The 23,358-nt window shown below is 41.7% G+C and overlaps 2 protein-coding genes across 2 annotated transcripts in view; one reads left to right on the top strand and one right to left on the bottom strand.

Moving 5' to 3' along the window:
• The window catches only part of LOC127532729 (high affinity immunoglobulin gamma Fc receptor I-like), a 30,417-nt gene extending 29,250 nt beyond the window's left edge, over positions 1 to 1,167 (bottom strand). Inside the window, exon 1 of the mRNA XM_051944760.1 lies at positions 1,098 to 1,167. Coding sequence (XP_051800720.1) covers positions 1,098 to 1,167 — 70 coding nt within the window. The remainder of the gene's footprint in view (positions 1 to 1,097) is intronic.
• A 4,546-nt stretch (positions 1,168 to 5,713) lies between these two features.
• LOC127532617 (uncharacterized) lies at positions 5,714 to 10,638 on the top strand. Its single transcript, XM_051944591.1, has 3 exons — positions 5,714 to 6,129; positions 7,949 to 8,317; positions 8,506 to 10,638. Exons 1-3 carry the CDS (start codon positions 6,069 to 6,071, stop codon positions 8,724 to 8,726), a joined length of 651 nt encoding a protein of 216 aa, XP_051800551.1. The 5' UTR covers positions 5,714 to 6,068; the 3' UTR covers positions 8,727 to 10,638.
• Positions 10,639 to 23,358: the final 12,720 nt, after the last annotated feature.

Here is a 23,358-nt window from a genome sequence, read left to right as displayed (position 1 = left end):
AGCTGACCAGGCTGGAACTAGAAAGCCAGGAGCTGAGATTTCAGCAGGAGGTAGATGGAACCAGCAGGGATGGTCTCAGAGCTGAAATGGAGGAAAACATGGCTAACGTTTGCCACACAGATGGACTCTGGATTGTTTGGAGCTAAGCAACATCAACAGGACCCTAACAACCTTCATCAAGAATTCAGTGGAACTGTGGAAAACAACACTAGAGGCCGGTCAATGCCAACTGTATGGATTAGAATCAAGTGCAGAATATACAAAGATGCTCTGGCCGTTTCACAATATGCGTTCTTGTCCATTCTTGTGGTCTTGCGTGCTCGTGAAACGTCATCAGTCGGAGACCGAGTACTGATCCAATTTCTAGACTGCATCTGACCGAGACCGGAAGTAATACCCGGAAATGTTCTCGCTCCACCCACATTTATCGAGACTGCATCGGACCAGACTTGTGTGGACTTGGGACGGCCAAATATCCCATAATGCATTTAGACCAGCGGTCAAAGGCTGAGGAGGAAACTTTCAGAGGTAAGAGAAGATATTTGGGAATACTACTGTTATTATGATACAAAATATAGTTTTCACATTATTTGAGGTGAGAAAGTAGTTGTGTAAACGTCAAATAATTTATCCAGATAAAGCCTGATTGAAAATTTACTGTAATGGTTTAGGAGATGTGAGGCTCCAGGATAAACGGCTATGAGCGGATGGTCAGAGAGAGCAGCCTGATGTCAGCAACACTTTTAGAAATCTGCTGCTGCTCTGACCGTTCTATAGAGGCTCTCTGATGGTTCTATAGCGGTTAAATGGGATATAAGTAGTTTTATGTTTTTGTAACGGTCACACTTTGGCCTCATGGTGTATTTTTTTTATTGTTCAGAGAAAAACAGGCTTGAAAGAAGTTAAATTCAGATATTCAGAACATCGTATTTTTAATGTTTTACTCCGTCACTGACTGTGTGCTTCTGAATTATTGTCTGTCTTTATTACCTGTAGTACGACTTTGTTCTGTTCTTATGACTGATACTGTGCATTAAAAATAACATTTAATAATATTTTATTGGAGGAACATGTGAAGAAACCAGATCCTCACTGACTGCTGGGAGACTCCACAGACAACATCAGCAGCTCCATGAGCAGCATCTGGACCAGCAGGATGCTGCTCATGGAAACTGAAAGATAGAAAATGCTGAATTTTATTTAAATAGTCCATCCATCCATCATCTATACACCGCTTTATCCTCACTAGGGTCATGGGGGGTGCTGGAGTCTATCCCAGCTGACTCAGGTGAAGGCAGGGGACACCCTGGACAGGTCACCAGTCTGTCACAGGGCTACATATACAGACACACAATCACACTCACATTCACACCTACAGACAATTTAGAGTAACCAATTAACCTCAGCATGTTTTTGGACTGTGGGAGGAAGCCGGAGTACCCGGAGAAAACCCACGCATGCACAGGGAGAACATGCAAACTCCATGCAGAAAGATCCCAGGCTGGGATTTGAACCGGGGATCTTCTTGCTGCAAGGCCAAAGTGCTAACCACTACTCTACTGTGCAGCCCTTAAGCAATTCATATATACTGTAAACAAATTAAAATGCAGCCCACTTATTTAACCTTCATGTGGTATTCGTTTTGAGTACCTCTTAAAGGCCTTCCGGGCCATGTATGACCCGGTTTTGTATGACTCATATATGCCATGTAGATCCAAATTATCCACAAATTCAGTGTTTCACCTTGTATGTCAACGTCCCTCCAACTGATTGAAACAAATTTTAACACTTTTTTAAAAATTATATGACATCATTTACCTAATTTGCATAAAAATATACATATTTTGAGTGGGAAAAAAACAATAATTACAAATTATGAATTCAGAGGTCCAATACAATATTATGTATTTTTAGTGAGGCCCATATGTTGAAGTTCAGACAAAATAATTTTTTTAACCCTTTCAAAGTTTTTGAATGGCAACAAATACTTTACATTAACTGTCTTCCCAGTTTTGTTTGACTCATATATGGCATGTACATTAAAATTATCTACAAATTCTATGTTTCACCTGATTTGTCAACTCCCCTCCAACTGATTGAAATTAATTTTTACACTTTTTAAAAAAATGTATGACATCATTTACCTAATTTGCATAAAATGATATATATATTTTGGCATTAAGAACAGCAGTAATTACAAATTAGGATTTCTGAGGTCCAATTTAATATTATGGATTTTTAGAGAAGGGTATATGTTGAAGTTCAGATGAAACATTTTTTTTTAACCCTTTCAAATTTTTTGAATGGCAACAAATACTGACATTAACTGTCTTCCGGGGAGAGTTGGAGGTGTGTGTGGATGAGTGAGAGAGTGGAGTTTGATTCTTTGATTGTGCTAGAAAGCCAGGAAATGTATGTAAATTCTCTGTATGTAACAGATGCTTTTTGAATGTTTTCCTACAGCATAACCTAGCGTGTGTGTGTGTGTGTGTGTGAATGTGCATGTTTTGGGGGGGTGGGGTGAGATGTTTTTTTTTTGGTATTGGTGAGTGAGAGGATGGTAATAGATGTGTGCATTGTGCCAGAAAGCACACCAAAATTAATATTGTAACGTATAGCGCCACCTAGTAGTGTACAGGTCCATAGGCACCCGGAAGGCCTTTAGTGCCGTTCTGTTCTATAAATTACCCATGATGCAGTGCAGGGGGGGGATACTCAATTGTATTTGAAAAAGAGGCTGATTATGCTGAACTGCTGTAATTTTCATGTAATTACATTAAAGGCGACTACATTTTTAAAGAGCATCTTGATGCCTTCGGGTCATCACAGACCCGTATGCCGTATGAGGGTTAAGCATTTTATAATTAAATATCATTCAACTGTGTTCAAAGAAAGAATTGAATTGTTGAAGCTAGAAGTAAATGTTGCTGTAATCAGACCTGTTTGATCAGATGCTGGTGATGTTTGAGAAGGTTTCTGTTTTATTACCTGACAGGCAGAAGAAGAGCTCACCTGTTAGAGCTCACCTGTAGGAGTTCACCTGTAGGAGCTCACCTGTATTCAGGTTCTGAGTACAGTAGTTGACATGAAATATTCTCTCATTAATGACTGATGACGTTCAGCATCCAGAAGTCCTGGTGATCACATTAAAGTGTGGTGATGTTTGTGTATCTGTCAGACTATAAACCTCTGGATGTAGAATGTAGATTAATGTATTTTATTAATAATAATAATAAACTATAAACCTCTGGATGTTGGAGGACAAACATCAGGTATGTATTTAGAATGTAGACTAATGTATTTATTAATGTTAATAATAAAACTATAAACCATCCATCCCTGTTTATGATGTTTCCTGCTAAAGGTTTAATATTTTTCAGCAATCAGTTTCTGAAAAGTTTCAGTGGATCCACTGATAGAACTGAGAATGAGACGGTTCAGTTCATCACAAACTACAGCTGTCAATAAATCAGAGGCTCTAAGACATTTAAAAAAAAAAAAGGATTTATAACGATCTTACAAACCTGAATATACACATACACAGTAACTGTTTTAATATTAAAATGTGAACATGCAGGGCTGTGTTATTTTATCTGTTCCATTTCGTTGTTTTGACGGTAAAAATAACCGGAGCAGATGAACCCAGAAACTGTCTATGGATGAAGCGAGGCAGTGACGTCATCAGGTACACTGGTGTTCCAACTGGACTTTAACTTCGATGCAGTCTCATGTTCTCGGTCTTGCGAGTCGTTCTCGCAAGACCGGACTTGGCGAGAATGCGAGACTGGACTTGCATTCTTTGAATTGAGAAACGTCCTTTGTGTTCCTGCTGTTCTACATAGTCCTGAACCCCTCAGCCAGACCATCACCAAGAGTGGCTTCAGATACCAGTTCTGAAGTGGAAAGACCACGAGTCGCCTCCTCTATATGGAAAACATCAAGCTGTAGGTCAGAACAACAAGACACTGACTGACTGATCCACATATTCAGGATCTACAGCAACAACGTTGGGATGATATTCACACTGGACAAGTGTGGTCAGATGTTATCCAAGTGGGTCAAGATGATCACCACTGAAGGGGTTGAACTACCAAATGGAAACCATTCGGTGACTGTGAGGAAGTCAGTAACAGCCACATACCTACATGGAGTGAGGCAGGGCCTGAAAAGTCAGCTGAATGGACAGAACAAGACATGAGTCATCAACACATACAGGCTGGTAGGAATCAGATAACACCTGTTATCCCCGCTGGTACAATAACCTGACCAATGGAGGAGATAGAGGCAATTGACATCAAGACAAAGAAGTTCCTCACAATGCATGAAGAGTTTCACTCCAAGTCCAGCATCCAGAGACTGAACACAAAGTAGGAGGCTGAGGACTAGTGATCATCAGAACCACTATCCAGAATGAAACAACTAAGACCCAGGAATGGAGGCACTAACCATGGCAGCAGAAGGTCAATGGAGGCCAGAGTCTACCACACCAGACACAACTCCAGATGTCTCTCTCCAACATCTGAAACCCTCTAGTTTGAGATCTAGAGATATATTCTAACTACACGGTTTGTCCAAATGCAACTTTCAGTAACTAAGTTAAATTACAGAAAGTGGTATTTTTAATCAGATCCTTAATACCATAACCTATTAGTTAGAGAGTACTAATCTGGGGAATTAAACTTTTAAAATAACTAGTAAAGTTTTAACTGAAGTAACTTTTGAAACTACAAGTACTTGGAGATCAAAAAGTATTTTGTGTGGAATAATCATTGAATAAATCATTCAAATGTTTAGTAGTATTTTGTTTGTGATCAGTCTCAAAAACTGGAAGTTGGCCATTTTAGCAATCATACAGGGAGGTAGGTGGCGCTGTTTCAGGTTGAAATACTATGTAGTCATGTCAGTACATCATCCAGGGCTGCTGATGCATACTGTTGGCTGAAAGGGAACCCAAAAGGAACTTTGGATTCTGTGGGTTTTCTGTTTAAAATTCTGAAGTACTTTACTTAACTGTGTGAAGTTTGCAGATATATGTTGTGAATTGGTGTGATATAAATAAATGAACTGAGCCACAGTCTAGTTCTGTTCTGTGACCAGTAGAGGGAGGTGTTGGCTTTAGAATAGTGCTAATGTTTTGTCAACTCACATGTTCAATAGAGCTGCACATGCACTGTTCATCTGTTGTTTGGATGCTGAGTGGTGTGGGTCTCCTCTATAGACTGTTTAACACATGATAGACATAATTTTATACTATATGTATGATATATATACATATAATACACACACATATATATATGAAAAACTACACATGTAATATACATAATATATTTACACTACCAGTCAAAATTTTCAACAAACCTTCTTATTCAATGCTTTTCATGTATTTGTATTATTTTTTACATTGTAAATTATTACTGAAGGTTAACACTTTTTTGTTTACATCTTTCCATATGTATTCATTGATAGTTTTGATGTCTTTAGTATTAATCTACAATCTAGAAAATAATTAAATAAAAATATTAAATGAGAATGTGTGTCCAGACTTTTGACTGGTAGTGTAACTCTGGACTCTACAGTCTCTGTCTGCTGCAGGCTGCTGTGACTTGTTGTGAGTGCTTTGGGAGGGGAGGAGCTCAGTAACAGCAGAATGAGACCAGAGTCTCCAAAACACCTGAAAAAGTGGCTGGATTTATGGCTAGTCTCTGTTGACAAAAGAAATAAAAGAATTTGCCAGGAGGGTTTGGAAAGTTGCCAGATTTAGAGAGAACCTCGCCCAGTTGGCAGTTGGTTTGTTGGATTGCCTCTAGTTCCTGAACTCGTTTCATCTGAAGTCATGTGATTTACAAGAAACAGAGAAGTGAAGCTCCACCCATCAAACCCACTATCTCTGGAGAGGTTACTGAGTTTCTGTCAGTGGTCTGTTTTCTTTACTCTGTGGCACCTCACGGATTCTTCTCTGAAATAATATTCAGTAAACATTAACTAGTGTTCACTAGTTGAACTTTGTTTTTCCTTTTGTTGGACATAGTTCCTGGTCTGAGTGCTGATCAGAGGAGGAAGAAGGTAAAATGGCGGCTTTAAGATCTGCGTCGTTCTTTTCAATCTGTTTTCTGCTCTGTTCCTCTGAAGGTGAGTTCTAAAGGTTATTATAATATTTATTAATTCTCCCTCTGATGGACCTGGGCAGGCTCTTATTTTGTAGGAATCAATGCATTTACCAACAATGTAATAATGTGAATAATTATCCATCCATCTATTCTCTGTTCACCGCTTTATCCTCTCTAGGGTCATGGGGGGTGCTGGAGTCTATCCCAGCTGACTCGGTGAAGGCAGGGGACACCCTGGACAGGTCACCAGTCTGTCACAGGGCTTCTGAATAATTACATGTATTTAAGTTTGTTTAAGGATTTAGTAACTTTTGCTGTTGTTATATTTTGGCTCTGTGCTTTGATACATTAATATTATTTTTTTATGTTTTCAGATTCTGATAAAACCTCCACACTTTTCAAAAACACAGCCAGGAAAACATTATATATAATTATCTTTTTCTGCTGAGCATAATGTACCAACATGTTTTTGCACAATCTGATATGTGTCCATGATGAGTAACAACACTGATTATTATTATTATTGTTGTTATTATTATTATTATTATTACTGCTGCTGTTATTACTACTAGAGGGTAATAGTTCACATACGGAAATGTGTTGGACATTTAAGATCATTTATATTCTACTGTATCTGAAAGTCTGTGTGTGGTTGTTTGTGTGTGTGTGTGAATGTTCGTGTGTGTGTGTGTGTGTGTGTGTGTGTGTGTGTGTGTGTGTGTGTGTGTGTGTGTGTGTGTGTGTGTGTGTGTGTGTGTGTGTGTGAAGAGGGTTGAATCTGCAGAACATTACAGTTTCTATATGTGTCAATGTATGCGAAATATCAATTTCATTTCATTTTTTCATTTCATTTTTGTCTTTAAAGGTCTTTGATTTAACTTTTTTAAACATACACAGTGTCTTACTGATGCATTGTGGGAGCTGAGGCTGAAATTTAAAATTTCCCCCCAAACACACCTCTTAGCCAGGTTTTATATTCGGGTGTATCTGCTGCATGGTGTCTGCAGTTTCAGGACCTCACTACTAGGACCTGTGGTTTTCATACCACCTACTGAGTTAGATGAGTCACAAAGACCTCATTTCTGGAAGAGATGAACGACAGTCATAGTGTGAATACTGAGTGTGAATGAAGCTTTATTGGTTTAACATTAAAACAGTTCTCGTGTCTTCAGTTCAACAGGACAGTTATCACTGACTTGGCTACATGTGGGAAGCAAACATGTTCTAACTCATCATTAGGATTTACAGACCACCATGTTTTAACCACAGCCTACTGAAAAAACAACTCTGAGCTTGTTTTGATTCTGTTCTCGCTTACTTCTGTTTAAAGATGATAGAATAGTGACAGTGAGCACCATTAATAAACTTTAGAAGATGGTAAAAGCATGTTCACATCACCAGAGTGGTCATTCACTGTCCCTCATGTTGATCTATACTGGGGGAACATTAATTATCTATAGTTCAGATCAGGTATATCTGTTAATATGCATTCATGGCTCTGTGTCAGTCATCTGTAGCTCACATAATCCATCTTTGCAAAAGACATGGGGTCAGGGGTTACTGTTATTTACGACAGTGAATCAGTTTCTGGACCAAAAAGTCCCTCATTCTTTTCTGTTAGAGGCTACTTTGAGACTAGTAATTCTAGCTTATGGGGAGAATAACATGATTCAGTGAGTTACAGATCCCTGCTGGAATATTTAGTTAGCATCATTTACCCTCCTTTGAGCTACACATGCAAGAAAACAAAGAAACCCGCAGCTCAGAATTCCTGGAGGAGTTTAGTGGTTAAACTCTTCTCATCTGGATCAACTTCAACTTCTCTCTTCTTTCTTCTTCAGCTCAGGAAAAAATCACAGCTGAACCTGGACAGGATGTCATTCTAACATGTAAAGCTCCCGACAACAACAACATCCACATCAACAACATCAGAGCTGTAGAGTGGAGCAGACCTGGACGGAATACAGAATATGTTCTTGTCTACCGAGATGGACGCTTTGATCCACACAACCAGCATCCATCTTATCAGAACCGGGTGGATCTGCAGGACAAAGAGATGAAAGACGGAGACTTTTCTCTGATTCTGAAGGATGTGATGAAAAACGACACTGGAACATACGAGTGTTGGGTTTTCCAGAAAGGAACAAACCGCAGGAAGAGATGGAGTTCTGAACCCATCAACGTCATCACCCTGGCAGTTCATCCATCAGGTGAGTTTGTGTTGAGAGTTCAGTTTGTGTCTCTGATGAAGCTGCTTGGTCTCAGATCAGATGTTTGTGGTTTATAAAGATGTTGCTGATGAGACTTTGGAGAAAACAGCTGATCTGACTGATGTTCAAACACCTGATACCTCTGATATCTCTGATATTTCTGATACCTCTGATACTTCTGTCTGCAGGAGAAAAGTCTGAAGGAGCCAAGGGTGGAATCATTGGAGATGAAGGAAAAGAGATTGGAAGAGACCAGGTTGGAATCAGTAGCAAACATCTTGGAGTAGTGGGTGTGATACTTCTTGCTGTGTTGGCTTCTGTTGGTTTTCTGATCTACAGACGACACATGAGGCAGAATCCAAATCTCCCAGTTCCTCCTGATGAAGCAGCAGCTGATCAGATTTTATGAAACAAAGACATGAAAGTTTTTGTGAACAGCATCAGAACAAACCAGAGCTTGTGTAACTTTGATGGAAGCAGCAGCAGCAGAACAAAGAGAATCCAGGTGTGCACCAACCATGTGGTCTCTCCTTTAACTGCCACCTTATAGTGGTGGAGGGTTTGTGAGCTCAGAGGATGCTGGGAGCTCTGCTGTCTGGAGTTCAGCTCCTGAAAGGGTTTCCCATGACAGACTGGTCCCAGATGATGAGCCAGACTAAGAGCACTTTTTCCCACTCTGGAACATTTTCATCTGACACATGGTCACATAGAATCAGCAATTTTTAGAAACAGATCTTGAACCCTCTCAATCTCAAGTAAATAATAACCAATATTAACCTCCTGAGACCTGGTGTCTAAATATGTTAATTATTGTTAATTATAAAAATAATTTTTCCTTTCAGAAAGAGCATAATAATAATAACAATAATAATAATCATATATTAGATATTATTTGGTCCCTGCACAACCAAGGTGAGAGCTGTGTCCGTATACTCACCACAAAGTCGGTTTCCAGTGGGTGTTGGACTCCTCCTGTCCCTTGTCTCCGATCCTGTTTGTGGTCTTCATCGACAGGATCTCAAAGATCAGCCAGGGTGAGGAGGGTGTCTGGCTTGGGGCTTTCCAAACATGTCCACCTGGGAGGAGACCCCGGGGTAGACCCAGAATTAGCAGGAGGGATTATGTATTTCATCTGGTCTTGGAACACCTCGGGATCCCCCAAGAAGAGCTGGAACAACCTGCTTCGACTATAGTACTATACTACAGAGTATATATACTATATATATTCTATAGTATATACTCTCAATATACCCCTGATGAGAAGTTCATCTCAAACAGATTTCACAGTTAATTCAAAATGGCCGACTTCCTGTTGGGTTTAGATCCATCCATCCATTCTCTATCCACCGCTTTATCCTCACTAGGGTCATGGGGGGTGCTGGAGTCTATCCCAGCTGACTCGGGTGAAGGCAGGGGACACCCTGGACAGGTCACCAGTCTGTCACAGGGCTACATATACAGACACACAATCACACTCACATTCACACCTACGGACAATTTAGAGTAACCAATTAACCTCAGCATGTTTTTGGACTGTGGGAGGAAGCCGGAGTACCCGGAGAAAACCCACGCATGCACAGGGAGAACATGCAAACTCCATGCAGAAAGATCCCAGGCCCACTGTTGGGTTTAGATGATGGCTGTAATTGACTGTTTTGTGCGCCCTGATGTGCTTCATATCCACACAAAACGTTCAAGATGAAATGTGCTATCCGTAGTAGTGTTCCAAATGTTGCAATTATGTAGGGGGCGCTATGGAACCATTTAATACTAAACTTTTTGCCGTTCCTGATGTGTACGCAAAGTTTTACGCATTAGAGTACTTTTAGGCTAAGGGTTAATGTGTGTTTTTAGGTTTTATTGGTTAGCAGCTCTGCTGATGTTCTTACCTTTTAATGTGGTAAAGGTGCAGGTAATATTATATATTTTAGATATTACTGATACTTTTTATACTGCTAAGTGGTCTGTAAGTTTGATCTTCCTCCTATATCATGTTTAGTTGTTAATCTGCAGATAAATGTAGTAAAATAACATTGTTTGTTACTGAACTGTAGTGAAGGTTGAACAGAATAAACAGAACTTCTACTGATAGAATGAACTGAGTTATTCACAGAAATGATTGACTGTTTAACCTGCAACACAATGTAAAGAATGAATTTTATTGCTGCTTTTTGCACTCTGGCACTGATTTGTCTTTGTTCTTTTATAATGATATCAAAGTTGAATCTAATCAGTGATCTGTGGTTCATTCTAGTTTCTATGTAGAGTTTTAAAGCTGGTTTCTTCTCTGCAGAAGTGATCATAAAGGTTGTTTCTCCAGATTCTGATCCTGCTGCTTCATGTCTGACTACAACCTGTTGAACTGGTTCACAACAAACTCACATCAGGAGCTTATCTACAGGATCAACAAACAAAACAAAAACCAGACTGACTTCATTGTCGTTACACAACACCCCTTAACTACAGCTCTGCTGCTCCTCCCTCTGAACCAGGACGTGTTGTTCTCTTTACCAGGATAAATAGCAGAAGTATTTTGTTCTTCCTATAATGAGATTGTAGTATTCAGTAAAACCCACTGAGTCATGTGGAAAGTCCACAGTGTCACATTTTCTCAGTAACATGACAGTCATCGTCTGAGACCAGGTTGTTAAATATCATTCAGATCATACAAACCATCAGCTGTCCTTCACAGCAGGTCAACTGGGCTTCCTGTCATCAGGGTAAACTTTGTCTCATCATTTATTTAACATGTAAACACTGAAGAGTCACGTGTTCCATGTTCATCTTTCATTTGTGTTTTGTGGAAACAGAAAGTTCCTCGTTCATCACATTTAGGTTGTTGTGTTTCTGCATAGATCTGATTAGTGTAGAAAACATCCAGACTGTAGTTTACCAGAACTTCCTGCTGCTCTGTAGAATCTGTTTCTACAACCAGAGACTTTAGAGACAGTCTGTCTGAACACAGATCATGTTCCTCTGGACACACCATGCTAAAGATAAAGAGAGTTTAGGTTTATTATGAAAGTTTAATTCTTCTTCCTGTAGTTCACAGACATGAAGAAGCAGTTTGCTGTTCTCAGACCTCATTAACTCTGCTGGATAAAGACTGTTTTATTGATCACACAGATCTGTGCAGCAGGAGAACCAGCTCTGGAAGCTCATTAAATGTTTTGAATTTCAAATGTGGATGCAAAGTTTCTGATTCGTTGGTCTCCTTGTCTATTATCCTCTTTCTGCCTCAGGACTCTGACAGTCTGCCAAGATAAACAGATAAACCACACCTTAGTTTGTGATGAAGTCAAAATGAAACTGATCTGTGAGTTCAGGGGATTTTCTCTGTCAGGTTGAATCATGTTCTAAAAACTGTAAATAATCAGAGATGAATGAAGACAGAGAGCAGCAGCCTCCATCTTTACTGAGCAGAAACCACAGCAGGAAAGTTTAACGTTGCTTCTTTCAAACATCCACTTACAGAGAATTCATCAGAGACCAGATTTGCTGCTTGTTGTCTGAGTTAAAGACTCAGAAAAGGTCAGTTTGATTCGACCTCATGTAGAACTCTGACTCATAAAGCAGGTCTGTCTGAAAGGACTTCCTGTACGAGTCTCTTCCTGCAGAGGTTTTCTTCATGAACATGTAGCATCCATCCCATGTAGCTCATGTATTAACACTCTGTTAAAGTGGTGGTCGAACTATAGACGGGGTCCTGGGTCCTAATTTACTGCCTAATAAATAAACCTTAGCAAACAGGAGATAGAACTGAAAAACTGTCCTAGAACACTGATGTAAATTATCATTGATGGTGCCTCCCCTTAGCAGGAAAATGTAAATAAGCTCCTTTCTACCCTCGCTTCATGTTGAAAAACATTACATTGATTATGTTGGGTCAAAATAAAAGTGCGATTGGCCTAGCTGGAAAAAAAGGTACTGTGACATCCAGAGAAACAACTAAAGGACCGGTTCCAGCCCGTGAAGTTTTGACGAGCTCTACGCCGTTTTAGGGAAGTCATAAAATTGTTGTACAGATGCAACACTGTTAGCACTTAGCTGCCAGTGGCTAGCTTGTTAGCTCATGCTAGCATTCATTCATTCATGTTCATTCTGCCATCAAAATGCATTTCACATAGCATTTATTGAACATTATTGAAATACCAGTTATTAATCTGTTGTTCAGGACATTAGCTTTACTTTTGTTTGTGTGTTTTCAGGTTGCAGATCCATGAACAACCTCTTATAATTACAACAATATTTCACAGCAGGTCTGCAGATAGTGTGATGTTGTAGCACTATAACGTGTTTCTAATTTATATGCTTAAGGAGCTAATCTTCTAAAGCTCAATGAAAAAACAACAGACAGTAAATTATCACTGAGTGACCTTGTCCAGTTTTGTCTGTGCTGAACAGATGGATCTGGCAGCACTGAGCCTCTGTTAAACACCTCAGGAGACAACGATGCTGAGGGTGATGCTGCCAAAGCAACAGCTCCACCTGCTGGTCAACCAACGCCACAAGGTGAGCTCTGACATTCAGGAACGCTGTTGGTTTTTTAAGACACATTAATCAGTTTAGATGTGGAAATTCAATCGCATTAGTCTATGAAATTTGAATCAACAATACGGTAAATAACATTTCTGAATGATTTCATATAAAAAATCATATATATTACGTTGTTTTACTTATTTTTGAGTGAATATGCTGACTGAATCCATTTAGTCACACATTCATGTCCAATACACCTTTTAAATGTAATGAAATAAAGAAAACTGATTTTTTTTAAAAATCCAGGAATGGCTTCATGACGTTGCAGGTCCAGCTGTAGGAATGAATCAGGACACGGACGTTGACCCCTTGGATGTTCCTGGTGACCAGAGGGAAAAGTTCCATCCTCCAGCTTGTGGCACAGACGGGAACACTCAAAAACGTAAGCATCATGGCACTTCCCAGGCCAGCCAACATCACAATCAAGGACCTTGTAAGTGTGGTCTACAGGTCCTTGAAGGAGAACACCGTACCATCCTGTCCTGTTGCAGTAGTCGGTGGGATAGCTCTGTGGGCCAACAACAGGGATGAGTACTGACCAAAGCAGCAGCACACATGGGGAATCCTGTCTTCTTCTCAAAGCTGACATGATAGCCTGTAGTTCAGGGACAGGTTTTGGCCTCTTAACGTAGATCTTTCTGAGTTTGATCAGGGCCTCACACACTTCCCAGAAGATGCTGCAGGCTGTGCTCCAATACCAAACAGGTTGGTGACATCATGAAACTCCACATTACTGGAGAGCTTGTAGATGGTAACTGCAGCCCTCTTCTCTAACGGCACCGGTTCCATCATGTCAGTGGTTTGACAGCTGAAGGCCTCTGTGGGCGTTCTGAAGTGGAGGTTCCAGTCTTTCTCCAGACATTTCTGGAGAACTTCTGCTTCCCAGAAGGAATGGCCTCACTGCTGTGGTGTTCTTTCACTGTACCATGCATCTGCTATTAATAAAGGAAGGCCAGTCAGTGGAAACATGTTCTCAGTGTGTAGTGTTGATATTTTACTGAAGTGAATAAATAAATCATTCCTCTTAATAAATGTAAGTGCTGATAAACAGTTGGCATAAGAACAGTATCATGTCCTGTTAATAAATGTATGACATTTAAACCGAGCACACACTGTCACAGACCACAACTAAGCTCTGGAAACCAGCTAGCTGTCAGTGTTGCTCACATTTGCAGGAAGGTAAGATAGCTAATTAACACTGATAACGGGCTGTCAAGGCGTTTGGATTCAGCCTGTTGAAAGATAAGCTTAACAAATGCTGCTACATGTCATCCATCTCTATATCCTCTGTATCCTGTTGGTTTCATTTTCCTGAATCTGTGAATGCTCCATAGACCTGTTGTGTACAGACCTACTGCTGCATTTGCTCCTAAAATGCTGTCAATAATTTCCACCACAGCCTCCAGAATCTAACTGGGAATGAGGTAGAAAAAGTCTCACAATATAACAAATAAACAACAGAAACAGCCCCAATCACTGAGATCCAGACTCACATGGGTCTAGAATTATCCCAGGACGTCGGTGTTTGGTGAAATATAGAAGGTAATTTGTGGGGCAGTTATTACTTTACCAATTACTGACATGGAGCATTTACACAGGATTAAGATCACAGACTGTAATTATTACAAATCATCAGAGGTCCCATGTGAACAGGGCTTCATTTACATTTTGCTCATCTCAGTGTAAATTTATCTTTTTGAAGACAGGAAATAACATAAGACACAACCCCGATTTTTAGTGAAAAGAAAATAACTCACAGAAATAATTGAATCAGAGAGAAGTAGTTTTTTTGTTTTTACATTCAATTTAACCTCCTGTTGTCCTCATTTATGAGCACCAAAAATATTGTTTCTTTTTCTGAAAAAAAAAAATCACCCAAATTTCTGACAATTTGCAAAACTTTCAGGAAGGAAATTTCAATAATTCCTTCAAAGTTTCCCTTAAAATTTTAGTTAAAAAAAAAAAATCCTCAAATTTGGCAAGAAAATTCCAAAGTAAAAATCTTCCAAAAGAATCCTAAAAATATCTAAAGTGATTTCACATTTTTCAGTAAAACTTATAATTTGTTCTTTGAGAACATTCACATAAAAATCAACCAAAATCCAGCGATATTCGCTGGATTTTGGTTGATTTTTATGTGAATGTTCTTAAGAAACATTTTTAAAATTTCATTTTTTTCCACCAAAAACTGTTCAAAGATTTCCCAAAAATGTTGAAAATGTGGACGTCAGAAGCTTCACTGTGGAAATAGATTTTTTCCCACATTTTCAAACTTTAAAACGTGTTAATTTTAACCCACAGGACCACAGGAGGGTTAAAGATCTCCCTGTTGGAGTCCAGTGCAGTTTGTCCTTTTCCTTTTGTTCCCTAATTACTCTCAGTTCAGTTTTATGTCAGGGCTGATGCTGATTGGGGTGTTTTAGCCTGAAAACAAATAACAGCCGCTTCACGTTCACCTGTAGTCAGAACGGTACTGATGAGCCCTCGGTCCAGCGTAGACGGTGACGTCAGGGCTAACGGCAGACAGACTGACCGTGTCCGTGAGCCTGATGGTGGAGGAGGACAGCAGCTACAGCAGCTTTACAGGAGCAGCTGGACCAAAGACAACCACTGCTCATCCACAGCAGGGTCCAGAGAGAGCATCTTTGGTCTGCTGTACGTTTAAAAGCCCCTCTTTGGTTTAAAATCTAATTTATACCTCCATACTTTGCTTACAGGAGTAAAACACATGGCTACTCTTAGCGTTAGCATGCTATGTTGCTAAGCACGGTTAGCATTTTACATTTTCTGTTCAAAACATTCCATCTGAGAACAAAAAAAAATACATCAAGTACTTCACTTTTAATCGGGGTTTATGCTTCAATGGCGTTGGGTGTGATATCTAAGGGCAAAAGAAATTTAAGTTTTGTGTGACCAATATACATAATATATGTAGATCTATGTAGATATGATATGTAAATATTATACATCACTGCTGACCTGGGAGCGGTCTTGTATTGTCTGTGTATTGTTGTGTTGTGTATATTTTTTTGTTTGTTTTTGTTTTATGTTGCATTTGTATATGGATTGTATTGTAAATAATGCAACTGCATTGACACATTGTAAGGATGTTGTATGGACCCCAGGAAGAATAGCTTTGGCATTGCCATAGCTAATGGGGATCCAAATAAATCAAATCAAACTTTACATCAGGCTAGAACCATCCAAAACAAACCAGTTGACTCTGCATCCACATGTTTTAGAGGATATTTTTACCAGACTGATATCTTAGCATCTGCCTCCTTCACTGCCAGATATTCTTAGACCACGCCCATCTAAGCTCTGATTGGATATTACAGGTGTTGGTGAATAAATCTCCACATTGGTGATGTCCTGGTAGATAGCAAGGACAATCATTGCTGCTACTTACCATAAACTAGGGTGACCATACGTCCTCTTTTGCCCGGACAGGTCCTCTTTTGAGAGACTGTCCGGCCTGTCCGGCCGGCGTTTATAAAGTCCTTCAAATGTCCGGGTTTTTGATCTTGCCTAGCTTGAGCGTGTCACAGACCAGTGTATTTATCATTCGGGTGAATGGTTCCTTTGGAAACACGCTCTGAGAGGCGGAGTTTGAGCCGAACCCCGGAACGTGTATTAATCATTCACAAAGCAGTACAGAGGCGCTCCACACTCACTCACTGCAAGAGAGCACGAACAGAAAGAAAATGCCGAAACGCAAATGTCAATTCACTGATGAAATGCGAAAGAGGTACCCCTGTTTTTGTCTGGGTCGTGACAAATGGGAGGCATAATAGACAGTCTGCAAAGCTGGGACTTATGTCTCCGTGGCTAATAAGGGTTCCAACGATCTGCAAGCCCATATCGCCAAAACAAAACACAAAACAGCTGTGCAGGGTGAGAGCTCGAGTAGAAAAGTCACCAAATACTTTGAGACCTGGCAAAAATGAAGACATGGTGAATGCAAGCGAGGGTGCTCTGGCATTTCACACAGTCAAACACCACAGCAGTTACAGGTCGATGGATTGCACTAGCAATTTAATGAAAAAGGCATTCCCAGATTCAGACACTGCAAAAAAATTCTCAAGTGCACGCACCAAAACAGAGGCCATTGTCAACAGCGTTATAGCGCCACACTCTGTTGAAATCGCACTGGAGTCGCTCACAGAAATTGAGTACTGTGGCATTTCTACAGATGGGAGTAACCACGGGCCAACAAAAATATTCCCAATAATAATCCAGTTCTTTGACTGGAAGAAAGGTGGTGTACAATCAAAATTGATTGAGGTAAAAGACACACCTAATGAGACAGCAGACACAATTGCACAGTACTTGATTGATACATTATAAAAAAACAATTTGTCAGAAAAATGCATTGCATTTACTGGTGACAATTGCAACACAAATTTCGGAGGAATCATACGTGATGAAGGAGAGAAGAATGTGTTTGCAAATCTGAAGAGGTTGCTGCAGAACAAAACTCCGGTGGGTGTGGGTTGCCCAGCACACATATTGAACAGTTGTGTTCATCATGGTGCAGACACACTTAATGTGGAAATAGAGAATATCATGTTCAAAATCTACCAGTATTTCCACATTTACACAGTGCGCACTGAGAATTTGAAGGAGTACTGTGAGTTTGTTGACATCCAATACAGAGTGCTCCTTTCCCACAGCAAGACACGATGGCTGTCATTACTCCCTGGAATTGAGAGGCTGCTGCAGATGTTTCCAGCATTGAAGTCATTCTTTCTGTCTCAGGAAAAACCACCTGTAACGATCAAGAGGTTTTTTGAAAATGACTTCAGTGAGATTTACCTCTGGCACATGCACTCACTCATGAGTGTGTTCCACTCCCACATTCTGGAAATGGAAAGGCAAGACAATTCCATTGTGGAAGTGAAGAAAATCCTAGACAAAGTACACACTATGCTGGAGGAACGCATGAGAAACCGCTTCATGTCCTTGAAAGTGAAGGGACTACTGGCAAAGAGGCGCAAAGATGGTCTTGGTCAAGAATGTGACAAGTTCTGTGCAGATGTACAAGGCCTGTACAGTGCATGCCTGCAGTACCTAGAGAAGTGGATGAGGGCCATGGAGGAATTCACCCAATTCATGTGGATGGATCCAGCCCGATCTCACGGGGATTCGTGAAACTGTCACGTAAGTTTTAGTTTCGGTTTCGTGTGCACCAACACGATTTCGTCATGTTTTTCGTGCTGCTCACCACGAAATGCGCACCAATGTATTTTAAACGGTGGACTTTTCGTGCCACTCAGAACGTATTTCAAAAGAATGTGTATATTATATTTTTAATGTAAAACCGTGGCGAATCCAACGCTATATTTTGCATGACATCGTCCCTAAACATAACCCTAACCATAACCTAACCATAACCTAACCATAAGCCGGTGGTACACTTACCAATTTGCATAGGAATTTCAAGAATGTCCGGCGGCCGGCGGCCGCAAACGCGATCACACAAGCAGTATACGCCGATGGACAGCTTAGATCGTCATGAATCCGCCAGTATAAACCACTTTCAGATGTGATTACCACAGCGAAAAACATTTCGTGGTGAGCGGCACGAAAAACATGACGAAATCGTGTTGGTGCGCACGAAACCGAAACTAAAACTTACGTGACAGTTTCACGAATCCCCGTGAGACCAGGTTGATGGATCTGAGTCAGCCACCAGATTGGAATGATGTTGAAGCCTGCATCAAGTACCGAGGAGAGAAGGGGGTGCCAATTGATGATGCGAAGTGTTTTGATCAGGTCACCAATCTCAAGAAGTTCACTGAAAGCAGCATTAGTGATGATGGAGAGTTCAAAGGCCTGCAAGTGCACAAGAAGTGGTCCACATATTTTCAGAAAGCCAAAAGCATAGGCTGTTACTCAGAACTACTGAAGATTGCACAGTTTGTCTTTGCCCTTCCTTCTCACAATGCAAATGTTGAGAGGGGTTTCTCATTGATGCAGAGCCAGTGGACCAAGGAAAGAAACAGGCTGTCTGTTGAGTCACTGAAGGAGCTGCTATTTGTGCAATATAATTTCCAAGAAATGTCTTGCAATGACTTTCACACCTACTTGATGAGCAATCTGAAAATGCTGAGAAAAATAAGCTCTTCAGCTAAATATGCTTGGGCAGAAAAGGAAGACCAGGGAGAGAAGGAACGAGACAAGGAAGGAGACCAGGGAGACAAGGAAGGAGACTAGGGAGACAAGGAGGATGACCAGGGAGACAAGGAGGATGACCAGGGAGACAAGGAAGGAGACAAGGAAGGAGACCAGGGAGACAAGGAAGGAGACCAGGGAGACAAGGAAGGAGACTAGGGAGACAAGGAGGATGACCAGGGAGACAAGGAGGATGACCAGGGAGACAAGGAAGGAGACCAGGGAGACAAGGAAGGAGACTAGGGAGACAAGGAAGGAGACTAGGGAGACAAGGAGGATGACCAGGGAGACAAGGAAGGAGACTAGGGAGACAAGGAGGATGACCAGGGAGACAAGGAAGGAGACAAGGAAGGAGACCAGGGAGACAAGGAGGATGACCAGGGAGACAAGGAAGGAGACTAGGGAGACAAGGAGGATGACCAGGGAGACAAGGAGGATGACCAGGGAGACAAGGAAGGAGACCAGGGAGACAAGGAAGGAGACCAGGGAGACAAGGAGGATGACCAGGGAGACAAGGAGGATGACCAGGGAGACAAGGAGGATGACCAGGGAGAAGAGGAAGGCCAGGGAGACAAGGAAGGATACAAGGAAGGAGACCAGGGAGACAAGGAAGGAGACCAGGGAGACAAGGAAGGAGACTAGGGAGACAAGGAGGATGACCAGGGAAACAAGGAAGGAGACAAGGAAGGAGACCAGGGAGACAAGGAAGGAGACCAAGGAAACAAGGAAGGAGACCAGGGAGACAAGGAAGGAGACCAAGGAGACAAGGAAGGAGACTAGGGAGACAAGGAGGATGACCAGGGAGACAAGGAGGATGACCAGGGAGACAAGGAGGATGACCAGGGAGACAAGGAAGGAGACAAGGAAGGAGACCAGGGAGACAAGGAAGGAGACCAGGGAGACAAGGAAGAAGACCAGGGAGACAAGGAGGATGACCAGGGAGACAAGGAACGAGACAAGGAAGGAGACCAGGGAGACAAGGAAGGAGACCAAGGAGACGAGGAAGGAGACTAGGGAGACAAGGAAGGAGACCAGGGAGACAAGGAAGGAGACCAAGGAGACAAGGAGGATGACCAGGGAGACAAGGAGGATGACCAGGGAGACAAGGAAGGAGACAAGGAAGGAGACCAGGGAGACAAGGAGGATGACCAGGGAGACAAGGAGGATGACCAGGGAGACAAGGAAGGAGACAAGGAAGGAGACCAGGGAGACAAGGAAGGAGACCAAGGAGACAAGGAAGGAGACTAGGGAGACAAGGAGGATGACCAGGGAGACAAGGAAGGAGACCAAGGAGACAAGGAAGGAGACTAGGGAGACAAGGAGGATGACCAGAGAGACAAGGAAGGAGACCAAGGAGACAAGGAAGGAGACTAGGGAGACAAGGAGGATGACCAGGGAGACAAGGAAGGAGACAAGGGAGACAAGGAAGGAGACGAGGGAGACAAGGAGGATGACCAGGGAGACAAGGAAGGAGACCAGGGAGACAAGGAAGGAGACTAGGGAGACAAGGAGGATGACCAGGGAGACAAGGAAGGAGACTAGGGAGACAAGGAAGGAGACTAGGGAGACAAGGAGGATGACCAGGGAGACTAGGAAGGAGACCAAGGAGACAAGGAAGGAGACGAGGGAGACAAGGAGGATGACCAGGGAGACAAGGAAGGAGGCCAAGGAAACAAGGAAGGAGACTAGGGAGACAAGGAAGGAGACCAGGGAGACAAGGAAGGAGACCAAGGAGACAAGGAAGGAGACTAGGGAGACAAGGAGGATGACCAGGGAGACAAGGAAGGAGACCAAGGAGACAAGGAAGGAGATTAGGGAGACAAGGAGGATGACCAGGGAGACAAGGAAGGAGACTAGGGAGACAAGGAGGATGACCAGGGAGACAAGGAAGGAGACAAGGAAGGAGACCAGGGAGACAAGGAGGATGACCAGGGAGACAAGGAAGGAGACTAGGGAGACAAGGAGGATGACCAGGGAGACAAGGAGGATGACCAGGGAGACAAGGAGGATGACCAGGGAGAAGAGGAAGGCCAGGAAGACTGAAGAAAAGGGAAAAGAAGGAAAAAAGGACTGCTGACTTGAGGCATTATTTATATATTTTTTTCATTTGCCATTAGACACATTATTTTGAAAAATATATTGTTTAGGAGAATTGTTTAAATTAATAAATATATTCTTGATAAAGCAACTGTTTGTGAGTGTTCTGGGCTATTTTTCTGTATATCCAGGTAAAGTGTTCTTTTCTGGGGAATTCAGAATATTTGTTTAACTGAGTTAGAAGCAAAGAAAGCCCCTTGACCCACAGAAAACCCCTAAAAATGGGGGAAAAACTGAATATTTTTCGCACACGAGCTGGAAGTGTGTCCTCTTTTCAGAGAAACAGAAAATGGTCACCCTACCATAAATAAGAACATTAAGTATTCAGTGGAGGTTCTCATCATGTCCTCACTGCTAGAAGGTCCTGGTTAGAACCTGTTCTGGTCTCTGTCTTTGTCCATGTTCTCCCTCCTGGGTTCTCTCCAGGTTCCTCCTACAGGAGAAGACATGCTGAGGTTACTGCTGGTTCTACATCTGAGAGTGTAGTCATGTGATGGACCGTTACCTGGCCAGGTAAACCTTCATCTTCAGTAAGTTCGGATAGACTCCGCCCCTTGATGCCCTATAGCAAATATATAGATGATAGATGGATGGATGAATGATAGATGGATGATGGATGGATGGATGGATGGATGGATGGATGGATGGATGGATGGATGATGGATGGATGGATGGATGATGGACGATGAATGGATGGATGGATGGTGGATGGATGGATAATGGATGGATGGTGGATGGATAATGGATGGATGGATGGATGGATGGATGGATGGATGGATGATGGATGATGAATGGATAATTGATGGATAATGGATGGATGATGGATCAATGGATGATGGATGGATGGATGGATGGATGGTGGATGAATGGATAATGGATGGATGATGGATGGATGGATGGATGGATGGATGATGGATGGATGGATGGATGATGGATGGATGGATGGATGGATGATGGATGGATGGATGGATGATGGATGGATAATGGATGAATGGATGGATGGATGATGGATGGATGGATGGATGATGAATGGATGAATGGATAATTGATGGATAATGGATGGATAATGGATGGATGATGGATGGATGGATGGATGATGGATGAGTCCTACTTGACCTGGTGGACCAGTGAATCCTAACTCCTGCTTTCAGAACCAGTCTTCTTCATCATCCTGTCCATCTTCCTGGTGTTCCTTGAGGAGCCCAGAGTTGTTCACCATCATCCCAGAGACACAGTTTTAGATGTTCTGGTGTTTTAATATCCAGGTTTGTACATTTTGTGTGGAAAAAATGCAGGTTTTTGAGGTTTTGAGAAGTTAGTATCCAGGATTTTTAATGCTTTGTTGACCTAATATTGTAGGTCTGTGGAAGCTTTGCTGCATTAATATTCAGGTGTTTTGCATTTCATTGTGTTAGACGTTTAGGATCTGGGTGTGCTATTTCCATACGTTCCAGACTATAAGCCGCTGCTTTTTTCTCACGCTCTGAACCCTGCGGCTTATACAATGATGTGGGTAATGTATGGATTTTTACGGACGAGCTTCATGCTGTCAATACGTTTAGCTTCGTCACATCAGAATGAAATTCTGAACAGGTCACAGTGGTCCAATGAAACTGTTCGAATTCAATCAAACACACACTAAATTCTTAGATCAGTTATTCTGTGCTTCATGCACACACCTTCTCCATGGAAAACACATGAAGGAATGCATATGATGCAGCTTTTAAGTTACAGGCAATCGATCTGCCTGTCGAAGGAGAATAGAGCTGCTGAACGTATTTATTTTGAGATCTAAATATTCAGATCAACCCCCGTGGACGATGTCACATGATCGGTATTCGGCCCGTCAATTGGTGCACCTCCTCCGTCAGACGTTGCGAACCGATCAAAATGTGCAGCTCACTCCTTTCTGTCACATTTCGTTGGTCTGTCTCCCACTGCTGAACGTGACAAACCGAATATTCGTCTCATCATCGCCAAGTTTTTACATTCTAGTGTGTAAATATCAAAGTTTTTTATGTTGTAGTGCTTCAATGTCCATATTTCATTTGGTTAATGTCCAGATTTTTACAGTTTTTTACATTAATATCGAGGTGTATGATGCTTTTAGTGTGGTAATATCCAGATGTTTGATGTCTTGTGATTGGACACAACCCTTTGGGGGGTTTTCTGGGCATGACCAAGTGGAAGGAGACCCCAGGATGAGACCTGGATCTCTCTGGAGAATTACA

The sequence above is a fragment of the Acanthochromis polyacanthus genome, chromosome 24, assembly GCF_021347895.1.
Source record: "Acanthochromis polyacanthus isolate Apoly-LR-REF ecotype Palm Island chromosome 24, KAUST_Apoly_ChrSc, whole genome shotgun sequence".
Lineage (NCBI taxonomy): Eukaryota > Metazoa > Chordata > Actinopteri > Pomacentridae > Acanthochromis > Acanthochromis polyacanthus.
Note: the sequence above shows the minus strand (reverse complement) of the source record. Positions and strands in the feature narration are given on the sequence as shown.